We start from the raw sequence: 15,678 nt of genomic DNA on the forward strand, positions 1-15,678 counted from the left end.
ACGGAGACACTAAGGATCTGGGCGATGTATCCGGGAAAGGGGCACTCTATTCACAAGAGGGGCGCTCAAAATAATAAATGGTCGGCTTGGAAAGAGCAATGGCCGAAGCGCGTGCCTTTGCCCCGCCCCATGATCTCTTTCAATTACACCACTACAATTTGCACCCAGACCATCAAATATTATCATTTGCACCAAGACAGGAAAATATGATAATCTACACCCATACAGTCAAATATAATCATCTGTGCTAAAGTCAACTTGGTTGACTATCTAGACCTCAAGTCAAATATGATCATATGTACCCAGACAACCATGATTATATGAACTCAATTCAAATTGATCACTTGTGCCCAGATGAAGAATGATCTATTATATTGAGTCATCATTCATTCAAGTCAAAAAATATTCCTCAAAAGTCGCATCATAATAGTTGTGTCAGTACCAAAAATAAGACAGAGATAATGCAATTCACAACAACCCTCTATTTGAATTTTTGTAAACAAACATATATTTCTAATTCAAGTCCTTATAGATTTAAAGCATGAAAATCTATGCCTACAGAGTTTTAGTGGTTGTTGTAACGACGATTGATTATAGTGAAAATCTTAAATGTGAAGGGATTGGAGTAGCTTCAAGTTGTAAGCCGGTCCGAGATAAATTTCTTATGTCAATAATCTTTCTTACTCTCTTTACTTTCATCATTTTACTCCTTTATTATTGTGTTTTCGAAAATGTTTTTAAAACCTAACACAATTCAATCCCTCTCTCTTTCTTGCATTTTTCTCACCTTCACAAATTTTTACACCATTACTAATATGATAATTTTGTTGGATATTGATACACCACTTATGACATGTTGAAATTAAACATAATATTTTTGTTGGATAATGATGCACCCCTTATGACATGTTGAAATTAAACATTGATATGAATACGTTGTAAATTCAGTTTATATATTGTGTGATTTTAATATTTGATACGCTAGGCATTGTCATGTGAACATAAATAGTATTTCAAACTTTAGTTTAGATTCAAATTCAAAGTTATGTTTGAATGATCATGATAAATATAACTTTTGTAACTAAACTAAAATAACAAAGCTCACAAGAACAATTCTAGATTATAACTAACACAGTAACAATTTAGAATATGAAAGACCAATTCTATGCAATCCTCAAGAACTAAGAAAGCAGAAAAAATGAAATGAACCTCTATTGGAAGTTAGGCTGTATCAGATAAATATATTATTCAATTTCATACCAAAATTGAGTAACACTTACACTAGAAATCACTTCAAGTGCGAACCAACTAACTTAGCGGAGACAAAACCACTAGCAAATTCTGAAACTTCCTTTTTGAAAACAAAATACATTACAGATAAATTCCACATATAGTAAAATACAGGAGTTGTTGCATCAAAAGAAAATAAAAGACGGTTAAACTCGTGACCTCAACACTTGCTTTTATCATTGTTGAGTAACCTGTCCATTTATTATTGAAACAAACAATGGACCATTCACTAACTTAAGCAAGGAAAAGAACTTTTAGGCAAAAAGAAAACAGAAGGAAATTGACCGTGTCTCATGAACACCAATCTCGAGCATTCTGGAACATGCGCAACCAAGGACTAGGTCCCTTCTTGTCAACATTCCACTGCTTTGGATACCATGGATATTGCCACATTAAGAAGCAACGCTCTGGATGAGGCATCATTGCAAGATGTCGACCATCAGGAGAACAAATAGCTGCTACTCCTAATGGAGAGCCGTTTACATTGAAAGGATATGTCTCGGTTGGATTTCCATCATCATCACAATATCTAACAGGAGCTAAGTCTGAATGAACGATGCGTTCCAAAACACCTTCGTCCGGAAAATAAGCTCTTCCCTCACCATGGGCAGTCCATATCCCCATTGTACTACCAGACATGCCTTTGAACATCATAGCTGGTGAGTCCTTTATTGTGACGTTTGTAAAGCGGCATTCGAACCGCCCGGACTCATTGTGGATGAACCTAGGCTGCGATAGGTCCCCACCAGCACCTAGTGTACCCCCAACTTGAGGTCCCGGTATCCATCCCAACAAAGCCATTAGCTGACAACCATTGCATACACCTAGACTGAAAGTGTCGGGTCGCTTGTAGAAGTCTTGAAACTGTTTTAAAACGGGCTCGTTGAATCTTATGGAAGCAGACCAACCTTTTGCGGAATCAAGCACATCGGCATAGCTAAATCCACCAACAAACACAATACCACGAAACTCTTGCAAAGAGATCACACCATTAAGAAGGTCTGACATAGTAATATCCCATGGTTCAAAACCGGCAGCATGAAACGCTGCAGCCATTTCTCTGTCTCCATTGCTTCCTTCTTCTCTTAACACGGCTACTTTAGGTTTTAAAGCAGCAGACAAATACTTATCATCGGTGAAGGAAGGAGTATAGGTCAGTTCCCATGAGGGCTCATATCTATGTTTAAGTCCTTCTCTCTCCATATCCACGCAAGAAGCCAATCTTTGGAATTTCTCCAGCTGAAAACTAGTATCTTCCCACATGTCCCTAAGAATACTAGTTTTTTCTTCTAAACAGGTCACCCCATCAACCTTAACTTCGATCGATGGAGCGGCAGTTACTTGACCAATGGTTTCAGCATAAACTCCAAAGCGGTTCAATTTATCGATCACAACACCCAAATTTTTCTTGCTGACCTCAATAACTAACCCAAGCTCTTCAGCATACAGTGTTTGGAAAAGGCTGTTACCTTGGGAATTCAAGTCCAAAACAACTCCACGATTACCGGCAAATGCCATCTCTAAGGCACAAACTAGAAGCCCACCATCACTGATATCGTGACCGGCAGAGATCAGTTCATCTGTAAGAAGCTCTTGAACACCTTCAAAGACCCTTTTAAGGTAAGGAATATCATCAAGATCAGGACACTCATTTCCAACTTGGTCAAATGCTTGGGCAAGAGCAGATCCACCTAATCGCCGCTTTCCCTTTGACAAATCAATATGAAGCAAAATGCCATCATCTTCAAGTTTTAAATCTGGAGTCACTGTTTTTGTTATATCAGGACACGTAACATAAACACTGATCACAAGATTTCCAGGAGCCCTGACAACTTCACTTCCAGAATGGGCTGCCATTGAAAGGCTGTCTTTTCCTCCATCAATAGCAATACCTAGTTCAATCATGGCTTCTGACAAAGATATAGCAGCATCATACATGGCTGCCCCTTCTCCATCAAGCTTGGCAGCATACATCCAATTGCCACTTGCTTTGACATCAGAAAGTGAAGTCACCTTAGCCCATACAAGATTGGTGAGCGCTTCTCCAACAGCTAACCGAGCCATGGCCTTTGGATCTAACAGACCTTTGATTGGTTGTTCCCCAATGGCACATGCGCCTCCAGTTATGTCAGTAAAAGTCTGAGCAGTAACAGCAACATCAGCAAGAGGAATCTGTAAAGGGCCTACAGTTTGTTGTTGTGCCACTAGACCGGTAACACACCTATCAACTTTTGTTGTTAAGAAGCGTTTTGAACATACAGATGGCAAACTCAGTACCCTTTTTAGAGAACTTATTACTGTAATCCCAGGAGCAATATCAAGTGGCTCTCGCTCATAAACAATTCGATTAAACTCAAAAGATTTCTGCGGCATGTCACCGAGGACCTTCTCAAGTTCAAGATCCACGGCAGGAGGAGGTGGAGGGAGTCCATTTGTGAGACATTTCTGAGTCGCTAAACTATCAACTAACACAACTCGTCCATCACCACTAATAGTTCCAATCACAGCCATTGAAACCCTTTCCCTTTTACAAATTGATTTTAGGAGCTCGTGACTTTCTGGCTTCACCAATATTGCATCTTGCTCCTGATACTCTGCACCCCAAATCTCTAGAACAGACATTGTATGATCACCAACCACAATTGCTCGGATATCAATCTCAGCACCCTTTGGATATATAATTTCCTTCACAACATTACAGTTCCCACCAGCACCTTGATCATGAATACTCACAATTGGATTTTTATCCCCCAATTCAATACAAGCACGAACCAGACGATACAGTTTCTGTGACATCTCAGCATCCCCACGTTGTACAGCATTGAAATCAAGCTCAGCATCATTCTGCCCACTAACCATACTCGAGGCTGCCCCGCCTCCCATTCCAATACGATAAGCAGGGCCTCCAATTTTAACAACCAACATTCCAATTTCAGGCTCTCCTTTCGTTATATGAAGGTGGTCAATTTGCCCAATTCCTGCACTAAACATGATTGGCTTCAACCATTCTCGCCTATCTCCACTAGGAAGTCGCATTCCAAAAGTTCTACAGAAGCCTTGGATCAATGGCTCTCCAAATTTGTTCCCGTAGTCAGACGCACCATTACTTGCATCAATAAGAATCTGCAAAGGCGGTGCCAAATTTGACGGATAAGTAAAGGACGGATCTTCCCATGGAGCATATAACCCTGCTGTGTTGAGATTTCCAACACAATAACCAGCTGTAGCTGCTTGAACAAACGAACCCCTTCCTGTTGCATGTGTATCTCTAATGCGACCTCCAGCACCTGTCTCCGCACCAGGATAAGGTGCTACTGCACATGGAAAGTTATGTGTTTCAGCAGTAAATAAGATATCCAGGTCACGTTCTGTCAAGTCTAACGGACTTGTTGAACCAGGCTGGACTGGTCGTAACGGCTTTACTTGGAAACCCCTAATTGCACTTGAGTTATCCTTAAAGCCAATAACTGAGTTATTCGGATTCGCCTTTAAAGTACTTTTCACAATTTGCATTAGAGTCCTATTCATAGGCTGTCCGTCAATAAAAATCTTTCCAGTAAAAAACCAGTGCCTGCTATGTTCACTGTTGGACTGAGCAATATCAAACAACTCCACGTTTGTTGGATTACGCTTAATGTCATCTCTGAAAAGTTTGGTGTAGTATTCCAAATCCTGGTCATCAAAAGCGAAACCCATCTCCAAATTAATCTCTTCCAATGCCTTCCTCCCCTTCTCCATGACAGGTATATAAAAATATTCCTCTGGAACTACACTGGTCTCAAAGGAAGTTAGCTTCTGAGTATAAACAGATTCAGTCATCCTATCATGCACCATAGCTGCAAATTCATTAATTTGTTGTTCTTGTAAGTCACCCTCCGTGTACAATAAATACCTCCTCGACCGTTCCAAACGGTTCACTTCGGTCAAACCACATGCTTGACAAATTGACACAGCATTCGCAGACCATGCTGTGGTAAAAGATAACCTAGGGCCAACCTCTACTATAACTCTCTCCAAACCCTCCTTCCTCTTCTTCTCAAGAAAGCTCTCAGTTCCCAAATTCTCCGGCTCAAACGTTTCCGAAAGAAGCCATTTAAGTACTTCAAGCTTTCTACTTGAAAGCTGCGCCCCAAGGCCAACATTAAAGCATTGTTCTGTCTTCAAGTCCACTATCTGACTTGAGATTTTCGCTTGAGCTTCCTTTAAAAGCTCGGCAGCAGCACCTTCATGTATAAACGGTACGCGGAACAGATGAATAACCTCAGCAGAAGGCTTCTCAACCAAGCCAGACTGTTCATCTACAAAACTCGCCCCACTCCCAGAAACAACAACTCTAGGATTCTCTTGAGCTTGACACCTCAAACGCAAAGATTTCCGAGCCGAACTCGGAACACGGCCCCTATTACAAAGAGTACCCCAAAGCAATTGACTCCTGTGTTTCTGAGGCTTCTTCACCAAAAACAATGTCTGTCTGCATGTACCCTGTAAACAAAACCACAAACCCCATAAACACAAGTATACTAAATGGTAAAAAAAATAAATATAGTTTTTATGAAGTAAAATCAAACCTGAAGGAATTCAGATACCCCAATTTCTCCAGAAACTGCCATATACTCGATCAAGTATCTGAAAGCTCTGAGAGAGAAACAACATAAAAAAATTTCAGAGCTAAACAAAATAACAGAAAAATAAAACAAAATAATGAATAAAGTTGGTACCTTTTGAACACAAAGAATCACAGAGGCGAAACTTGCAACTTGCACAATGGTTTCTGTGGAAACAAAGAACGAATATAAAACAAAGGTTCGGAAAAAAAAACAGAGAGAGAAACGAATGAGATAATCGTGAAACGTACCGTTGGCAAAGGCGGAGGCCGGTGGTGAGAGCGGTGGGAGAAGCGGAAGAAGATGCGACGGTGACGGTGACGGCGGCGCGGCGAGTGTGTGCCACAGTGTGTTGGTATAAGAAAATAAACAAGGATTGAAAAATTCTGATGTTGTTCTTACGAGAACATTTTCGGGTCGAACCGGGTCCGGGTTAGTAGGGTTAGAGTTTCTGAACCCGATACCCAAATGTGAGTTAAATTCTTTTCTTATTTGCTGAATCTGATTCTCATGCTCTTGTTTTTAGGAGAAAAACTTGTTATGGTCACGAATATAACAATAATTGTTGGGCATATCCAATAATGTAATGACACCTCATAAAAATTTAAGTTAAAAATATACTCCCTCCATTCCTATTTACTAAAATTAGTTTTAGTATTAACTACTCTAACTTCTCAACTGATTTTTGTTTAGACAACCACTAATACATGAAATCCAATAGGGGTGTGAAAAAAAATCAATCACCTCAAATTAATTTTTTTTTTATAAAACTTGGATTGTGTTATTTTTATAGATTATTTATATATTTAATTTAAAAAATAGTCAATTTTAAAAAGTCAACTTATCCTGCTATTCTGTTATTTTTATTTTTGGAATCGGCCGCTTTGCTCTGTTATTCGGAATTAATAATTTTGATTGTTTTTATAATTACAATGTTGTGCAAGTCAGTTTTTTGAAGTTGAACATGTGGAATAGATAAAATTATCACTTATTAGACAAAATATCAGTTTTGTAATTTTTGTTTGAAGTCTTGACAATATTATATTAATGAAACTAATTTTGAATGATTAAGATTATGTAATTTTGCCGACATTTTTGGAGGATCATGGTTGCACCGACACATATGTGTAGTCTATAATGCACCACCATTTGTATAAACAGGATTCTTAGAGTTATTGGATAAGACATCTCAACAAAATGCCCCTTTCTTAGTATTTGATTAAAATATCTGTGTATTTAAATGGTTGCAACCCTGTTGTTAAAATCAAGATTCCAAATGACACCGAATCCTTTGCCACCTTGAAAGAAACGTTGAATAATTTGTTGCCTGATTCCGATAACATAAAGGTGACAAAGATCAAGTTTCAGGAGGACTGGATTGATACAAATTGAAGGGTGAAATACAACCTAATCGAGTTGAAGAATGATGAAGATGTGAAGGTCATGTGGAAATCATTTCGCCGTAGGATAACTAAAGGTTCGATCGAGTTGGACGCGCAGATTTGAAGATTTGTGGACAACATAATGAAGTGTTTGAAACGTCTAGAGTCATCCGTTAGTGCCTAGGTTTTCGTGTTTGTTGTTTGTCATCTGGAATGGCCTGTTGGGCCTTCCACCTCTCCGCACAAGAGTCAGCAGCCACAACACGCTGGATCTTCTGCTCACAGATGCGAGGGAAATGCTTGTGGATCCAACACTGCATAAATAAAAACCGTAAAGCTCAGGTAATTATAATTAAACACAAAAACCATGTAATAAATTATAATATACTTGTAATAAGCTCAGATAACCAGCAAGTTGTCTGGTGTTAGGACGATATGCAGCATCAAGCGCCGCGTACAACATCGTCAATGCCGCCACTCCCCAAGCCCAACATGGGGTGTCAAGGGCGCTGAATAGAGAAAGATAGTGAACATCTACATAAACTCCAGACTTGTCTGCAAAGAGAGTACATGCCACTAGGTGTAGCACGTACGCCCTAGCGGCAGCCTGGTACCTCTCTGCATGCACAAGCTCCTGATAAATCCTCCTCAACCAAGACATTCTAAGGTGAAAGCCCCGAGTATCACCAAACTCACTCAACACCTCCACCTCATCAACCTCCAACGCATCCACAACCATGCGGACCACTGTCCCTTGGTCCCTATAAACTGGTGTGAAAAACGTACTAGCAATCGGAATGTGAAAGAGGACGTCCACATTATCTAAAGTCATCGTCATCTCCCCAAACGGAAGATGGAAGGATGATGTCTTCGGGTGCCACCTCTCAACAAAAGCTAATAACAGGGAGGCGTCCAACATCGTCAACGAGCATCCAGCAAAGTCCATTAGATGGAAATCCTGAACTATCCTCCTCATCTTCTCAGGCATCGAACTCTCGGGAAAGTTCTTCTACTTCGACCCGTGAGAAGCGACCTTCAACACTAGACGCTCTTGTAAAATATAATACAATTAAAACAAATTAGCATAAATCAAATCGCGTAATAAACATAAAAATTAAGCACTTAAACAAGACTAATATTACATACCTCGCCCTGCCATATCCTATAAGCGACATGGCCAGCGTATCCAGTCAACACGGACTTGTCAAAAGGTCCTCCGAGAAAACCTCCATCAATATGCACTGATGGCTCCGTAGATGCACAGGTGGCAGTGTCTGTATCCTGGACCACCCGCTCCTGACCTATCTGATCCTCACCCACCGGCACCTCAACCTCTCCCACCGGCACCTCAACCTCTCCCACCGTCTCCTCAACCGTAACCACCGGCTCCTCAACCTCAACCACAATAGTGGATGCTCTACCAGTTCGGCGGCGAGGTGCCCGGAACCCTGCCACTGCATGATGCTCAGTCCTTCGTTCTAGTTAGAACAAGTCAGAGGAACGTGTCCAACATGTATCTCAGAGGCTCGCGCCTCATCAGCAGCTCGAGCAACCGCACCTACTCTATCGGTGGCCCCTCCTGCAATAGAACCGTCTTTGTCTCTGGTCCTCACTGCAAAATATAAAAATATAAGGAAAATAGCTTTTTTTTTAAATAGAAATACCAGAAAATTTGAAATTTCCGGTGCACCAGAAATTTCAAAATTCAGGTATGATAATAGGTACCCAAAATTTTAAAATCCGGTATGATAATTAGTAAGTGAAAATACCGTAAATTTTGAGATTTCCTGTAGAAAATACCGGAAACTTAATTGTTTTCGCAAAAAATTTGGTACGCCTTTGAAATTTTTGATATCGTCTAAAAATTTGAAAAATCTGGTTGCTTTCATAAATTTGTAAAAATGTGATAATGAAAATTAATTGGACATTTTGGTTTTTTCATAGGTTTGGGGGGAGGGTGATATGTTAATTCCTCATCGAAAATAAGCTAAATATTTTCTGACTAAAAAATGTAGAAGTTTCCACCAAGCAAATGAAACAACTCCATTCATACCATTTTGTTCACACATACTATTAATTCTCATGATACCCTTTCTCTCTTACTATCTATATTTCTCAAATAGATTAAATAAATATTTAATTCACTCCCAATTAAATAAATATTTAAATTAAATAATGTTTATCTCTATTAACCACCACACGCCCCACAATTCCACATGTTTGCAAATGAGCAAATACTAGCTTAAATTCAATTAAAGTATTTAATTGAAATTGAGGTGTTACAGACTCTTCTAAAAAAATATAATAAACGCAACTGAATGTCATGCGTCCTAAGTGGTGAAGAATGAATAATTATACGTATGTCCTTTTATTCTGAGTACTCGGACACCTGCTATATAACTTGCCGTTTAAATGCTCATCTTCATCCATGGACTTTAATTCTATAATTTTCAAACACCTTTTGCAATATCAGATGAAAAATAGTAGTTAGGCGTATGCCCTTCTTTTCCTTTCATATTCGGACACCAGCTGTATAGCTTGTTGTTTGGATATTTGTCGTCCACTTAAAAACATCTCAACTAATCAAATTCATTTATCGCCTACGCTTGTATTAGAGCATTCTTCAGATATCATATCATTTAATTTTCAAATCCACCTTCCATTTATTCATTTTCCCATTTCATCAATGAAACAGACCTTCGTGGTTTAAACTTGGAAAACTGCAGAGAATCTGTTTTTAAGGCTTTGGTTTTCTTGTCCACCTAGCTTGCCAAAAAGGGATTTTACTACCCTTACTAAAAGAACAAATGATGTTTCCTGCAAAACATGAGACTTCAGGGCCATTGTTAAACCCAGTCTTCCTTAAAACCTTCCACCTAGTGGACCCCTTGACGTTCCTTCCATAGTCAAATTCACACAATATATCTGATTCAAACTTGCCATACCTATATCTAATCAAGTCTGACCAGATGGTTTATTCTTCCATTAAAAATCTCCACTTCCATTTATAAAGAGGTGATTTATTGAATATATCAATATCTTTGAACCCTAAACTACCCTTATCTGTTAGACTGCAAATTAACTAGCATCTGACCCATTGGGTCTTCCTTTTGAGATCAGAACCACCCCAAAGAAAATTTTGTTGAATCTTCTTCATATCCTTCAAAATTTTCACAGATATTCTAAAAATGATAAACTGAAAAATTGGGATGCTATAAGAGTAAAATTGATTAGAGATTTTCTTCCTTTACCGATATTTGTCCAACTTCACAAGTTGAAAGTTTTTTCTTCACCTTCTTCACTAAGTACTTCCAATCTTCAATCCTTATGGGATTGCTTCCCACTCAAATTCCAAGGAATTTAAATGGAATTTCAGCCACGAGGAAGTTGATGTCGCCCGAGTGAAGTGTTTGCTTGTTGAATAAACTTTAAATGTTATTTTAAGTGAGTTTTAATTTAGAAGTCAGTGGATAAATAAAGAGATTTTGTAGTGGAAAAGCCAAGAGGTTAGTGGTCTTTTAATAAGAACTTAGTTGCATTTTAATTCCTAGAATAATAGTATCTTGGGTCTATATAAAGACTTGGTTGTATTTTCATTTTAATAAGCAAGAAAGCAATATATAAAGTGGTATTTCTGTCAACAAATTGGCATCAGAGCTAATGGCGAACGTGATGAGTCAAATGCCGCTACCACGACTAACAAAGTCGAACTACGAAAACAGGAGTATTTAAATGAAATCTCTTCTTGGATCTCTAGATTCGTGGGAGGTGATCCAAGACGGTTTCGCAGAACCAACAGACATTCGAGGAAGCACTTCAAACCAAGGCATCAGTTAAAGACGAAAATGTACTTCATTTCCTTTATCGATGATTTCTCACGAAAGACTCGGGTTTATTTTTGGAAAGAAAAATCTAAAGCATTTGAAGTGTTCTAAAAATTCAGAGTAATGGTGGAGAAGGCAACTGATAGACATATCAAAGTCGTTCGATCCGACATAGGCAATGAATATACTTTGACAGATTTCATGAAGTATTGTGAGGAGGAAGGCATAAGAAGATTTCTAACCGCACCATATTTTCCTCAACAAAACGGTGTGGCTGAAAGGAAGAATCGAACTATTCTCGACACGGTTCGTTTAATGCTCAAGAATAAGAACATGTCGAAAGAATTCTGAACAGAAGTCGTACAGTATGCCATTTATGTTCAAAATGTATGTCCACATGCGAAGTTAAATGATCAAACACCATAAGAGATAGTTGAATTTCGAAAGGAAGTCAACCCATTGGTGTGAAGTGGGTATTCAAGAAAAAGATGAATGCTTGGAGAAATAGAACGGTATAAGGCGCGACTTATTGGGAAGGGATACAAGCAAAAGGAAGGAATCGACTATGATGACATATTTGCTCCTGTTGCAAGAATGGAGACAATTCAATTACTCATCTCACAAACTGCTCAATTCAAATGGCTGATATTTCAAATGGTTGTCAAGTCGGCATTTCTGAATGGTATGCTCGAAGAAAAAGTCTACATTGAACAACCACTCAGGTATCTGAAAGTTGGAGAAGAGAAGAAGGTGCTTAAATTGAAGAGAGCGATTTATGGGATGAAGCAAGCACCACAGGCATGGAATACACATATTGACACGTATTTCAATGAGAATGGGTTCAAGAAATGTCCTTATGAGCATGCCCTTAATGTAAAGAAGAATGGAGGTAACATGTTGCTTGTTTCTCTCTATGTTGATGATTTTATCTTTTTAGGTAGTAATGATCAGATGATAGAAGAATTCAAGGGCACAATGACATGGGAATTTGAGATGACAGGTTTGGGCTTGATGATATTTTTTCTTGGTCTGGAGGTTAGACAAGTAGACAAAAAAATTTTTATATCACAGGAGACATATACAAAGGAAATCTTGAAAAAAAATACAAAATGAAAGATTGTAAGCCGGTCTCGACACTAATGGATCCAGGTGCAAAAATGTCAAAGTTCGATGGAGGAGAACGGGTTGAAGCGAGTAGATATAAGAGTCTGGTAGGAAGTCTTTGCTATCTCACATGTACAAGGCCGAACATTTGATTAAGTGTCGGCATTGTAAGTCGATTTATTGAGGAGCCAGTATATTCAGATTGGAAGGCATTGAAGCGAATGCTTAGGTACATCCAAGGAACAGTGTCATTTGGAATGTTCTACTCAAGAATAGAAGATTACAAGTTGATTGGTTACTCTGACAGTGATTGGTGCAGAGATATCGACTGTAACACCCCAAATCTATCCCGCAATTATAAGCGAAAATTAGAGTGCATTTAAAAATCTTCAACATAATACGATGGGATGCCACATTTCGACTTAACCAAACAAACATACTTATATTGCATTTAACAGAGATACATAGCATTCGGAAACAAAACTTTATCCAACAACTTCCAATCTCAACTTATAAACATCTTTCAATTCAACTTAAAACAAATGTCATCATGGAATGCAACAATTAAATAATAACGACTAATCCCCTCGAGTGCTACGTATCAGAGCAATAGACACCAACTCGACTTGCCATAAAGCAACACAAAGACTTCATGAAGTCACTTTGAACATCCACAGCTAATCTCGAGTACGTACCCATTTCCCATGGTAGGGGAAATATCAGCAAAGGGGTGAGATATCTTACAATATAAAGGAATGCATGATAAATAATATAGGAGATATATATCATACATAATTTCACCACTTCTCATCACATAACATCTCACAACAATTTTCATCACAAAACAACTTATCAATATAATACAACTTTCAAAAAACGGCAACAATGTCATTAATAAATTAAGACAACATATTTAATTTCACAATTATAATATCATCACGTCACAACAACATCTCATCATCTCAACAATCCAAACACAATCCAATGCAATTCAAATGCAATTCAAATGTGACTCAAACTTATGCATATGCATGTGGTACCATTTGGAGTAAAACTCCCAACTTAAACATTTGCCATTGAGTCAACTTAAACATTTTCCATATAGGCCAACTTGAACATTTTCCACTTGGTCCAACTTAAACATCTGCCACTTGGGCCAACATAAACAATGCAATGAATGTGACTCAATGATGCACATCCACACTCGCAACTTAATCAACATAAGTAACATAAACAACGTAAACAACTTAAACAACTTAACCAACTTAAACGATTTTCATTTAGGCCAACCTAACCAATTGACATTTAAGGCCAACTTAAACACATAAATCCACATAAACAACATAACCAACATAACCAACTTGCACAACATAGCCAACTTGTACAACTTAATCAACTTGAACAACTTAATCAAATTTTTTCTTATCAACGCAATACAACTTATCAACATTGATCATAGAGTCTACGACAACAACAACAAATTCATCATATTAGCAATAGCAACAACAAAATCATCATATTAGCAACAACAACAACATTTCATCTTAATTTACAACAACATCAACACATTCATCATATTCCACAATTCAAGTAATCATCATAACACGTTATATTCAACTCGTTAATGAAAACATATTTATTGTTAATCCATCCCAAGGTAAAATTATCAACTCATACCTATCAAGACGTACAATTAATCTCATATAGCTTACAACATCATTATCAACTCGTACATATCAATACGTACAATAGCAACAACAACAACCTATCATTACTATTCATAGTAAGGCATTGCATCTCATTCATTAACTCACATATACATACATACATATTTCAAATGATATTTCTCAACAAGATACATTCAAATAGTATATATATATTCATTCAAACATATCATGGATATCACATCACTTAACACATCCATTAATATTAGTCACAAGTCATTAGTTCATAATGCACACATATATAATTACATGTTATCCACACAATAATATCATAATTAACTCATCAAGTACTAACCAATCCCATCATATCATATAGAATGTCAAATTAGCTTCCTAATGCTTCGAACGGCGCATAAAACGGAGTCACAGATCAAAAGTTATGGTCTTTACAAAATCTGTCAAAAATGGAAATCTTCAGGTCGACACAAGGGATTCATAGGTCGACGCATGGATGCTTTCTACCCCCCTCGGGTTAGCTCAGGTCGACTAATGAGTCGACGCAAGGAATTCTACAGGTCGACGCATGCTGAAGGAAAATGCATTTTTTGCCTTTTTGGGCTGCTCAGGTCGACCCAGGCTTCTGTGTAGGTCGACCTACACTGCGTAAAAACTCAGAAATCCCCATTTTCCTTCCCTAATCCCCTCATGCAACACCCACTAACCCACACACAATTTATGCATCAATTGAAAGCAATTTAGCACACATGTAAGGTTACTAAACTTATTTCTAATCATGGGTTCACATACAAACATCATCAATCATACTTAGGATCACAATTTCATAGAAATCTATTATGAACCCTAATAATTTCAATTCAATTTTTCACACAATCATGGATAACAACATACAATCAAAACCCCATCATATAAACCTCTATCAATTCCACCAAATGCTCCACAAATCATTCATCAACAACATCAAGATTGTATTTCTCTCACAAACATGGATATTCAATTATGAAGTCTAATCTCTACCATACCCATCATCATGCAAAGCCTTAGAGAGTAAGAACCCCACCCTTACCTTAGCAGAAGCTTCACCTTCTTCAATGGAGTCCTTTCTATTCATGCCATAACTTTCCTCTTTCTTCCTTTCTTTCTCTTTTTTCTCTCCTTTCTCTTCTTTCTCTTCTTTCTCTAAATGAGTTATGAGACTAAATCTCTAAAACCCTAACCTTATTATCTCACTAATGGGCTTAACCCATAACCCATCCATTGTGTTATATTCTTCCACTTAGGCTCAATTCATAATATTCCTCTAATTACTCAATTAAGCCAAATAACACACATAAATGAATAATCACATAACATAACGAATATTATTCCCAATAATATTCCACAACTACAATTGCTCCATAACTTGATTAATACCCACTCGTGATTTATATTTTCTCCGACTAATCCGACTAATTAATTCGACCATAAATTTAATTGCTCAAATCAACATATTAATCCAATTACGCCTTTAGAATAATACCGATAAATACCGACTTTGACTAATTCCAACGAATAAATCCTTGATTTAATTTAATTAAATAATTAATTAAATTTGGGGCGTTACATAGACGATCGAAAAAACATCTCAGTGTTAGAACATGAAATATTCTGATCATATTTTTTAGTTTTGATGATAACATTAGAAATGAATTTTGTATAAGACGATATGGTACTCTAATAAGTTACTTTTTCCATTTCAGGAAAAGTGTAAAAGAGTATGCAATATCTTATCTTTCAGATGCTCTGACCCAGA

At 37.7% G+C, this 15,678-nt stretch overlaps 2 protein-coding genes across 2 annotated transcripts; both read right to left on the bottom strand.

The window, feature by feature from the left end:
- Positions 1–1,334: 1,334 nt before the first annotated feature.
- LOC131603754 (probable phosphoribosylformylglycinamidine synthase, chloroplastic/mitochondrial) lies at positions 1,335–6,392 on the bottom strand. The gene is made up of 4 exons (XM_058876179.1): positions 6,146–6,392; positions 6,009–6,061; positions 5,859–5,925; positions 1,335–5,772 (listed from the first exon to the last, which is right to left on the bottom strand). The coding sequence occupies exons 3-4, from the start codon at positions 5,898–5,900 to the stop codon at positions 1,582–1,584; spliced, it is 4,233 nt and encodes a 1,410-aa protein (XP_058732162.1). The 5' UTR covers positions 5,901–5,925; positions 6,009–6,061; positions 6,146–6,392; the 3' UTR covers positions 1,335–1,581.
- Positions 6,393–7,449: 1,057 nt separating this feature from the next.
- On the bottom strand, positions 7,450–8,264 carry LOC131605955 (protein MAIN-LIKE 1-like). The gene is made up of 2 exons (XM_058878241.1): positions 7,665–8,264; positions 7,450–7,590 (listed from the first exon to the last, which is right to left on the bottom strand). Exons 1-2 carry the CDS (start codon positions 8,262–8,264, stop codon positions 7,450–7,452), a joined length of 741 nt encoding a protein of 246 aa, XP_058734224.1.
- Positions 8,265–15,678: the final 7,414 nt, after the last annotated feature.

This window comes from Vicia villosa, linkage group LG5, assembly GCF_029867415.1.
Source record: "Vicia villosa cultivar HV-30 ecotype Madison, WI linkage group LG5, Vvil1.0, whole genome shotgun sequence".
NCBI lineage: Eukaryota > Viridiplantae > Streptophyta > Magnoliopsida > Fabales > Fabaceae > Vicia > Vicia villosa.

What these genes read in the sequence shown, in the direction of transcription:
- LOC131603754 (XM_058876179.1), bottom strand. Translation starts at nt 5,900, where the DNA reads ATGGCAGTTTCTGGAGAAATTGGGGTATCTGAATTCCTTCAG. An exon ending in GGGTATCTGAATTCCTTCAG is followed by an intron (nt 5,773 to 5,858) that starts GTTTGATTTTAC and finishes TTTTGTTTACAG; the next exon opens with GGTACATGCAGACAGACATT.
- LOC131605955 (XM_058878241.1), bottom strand. Translation starts at nt 8,264, where the DNA reads ATGCCTGAGAAGATGAGGAGGATAGTTCAGGATTTCCATCTAATGGAC. An exon ending in GTTATCTGAGCTTATTACAA is followed by an intron (nt 7,591 to 7,664) that starts GTATATTATAAT and finishes TTATTTATGCAG; the next exon opens with TGTTGGATCCACAAGCATTT.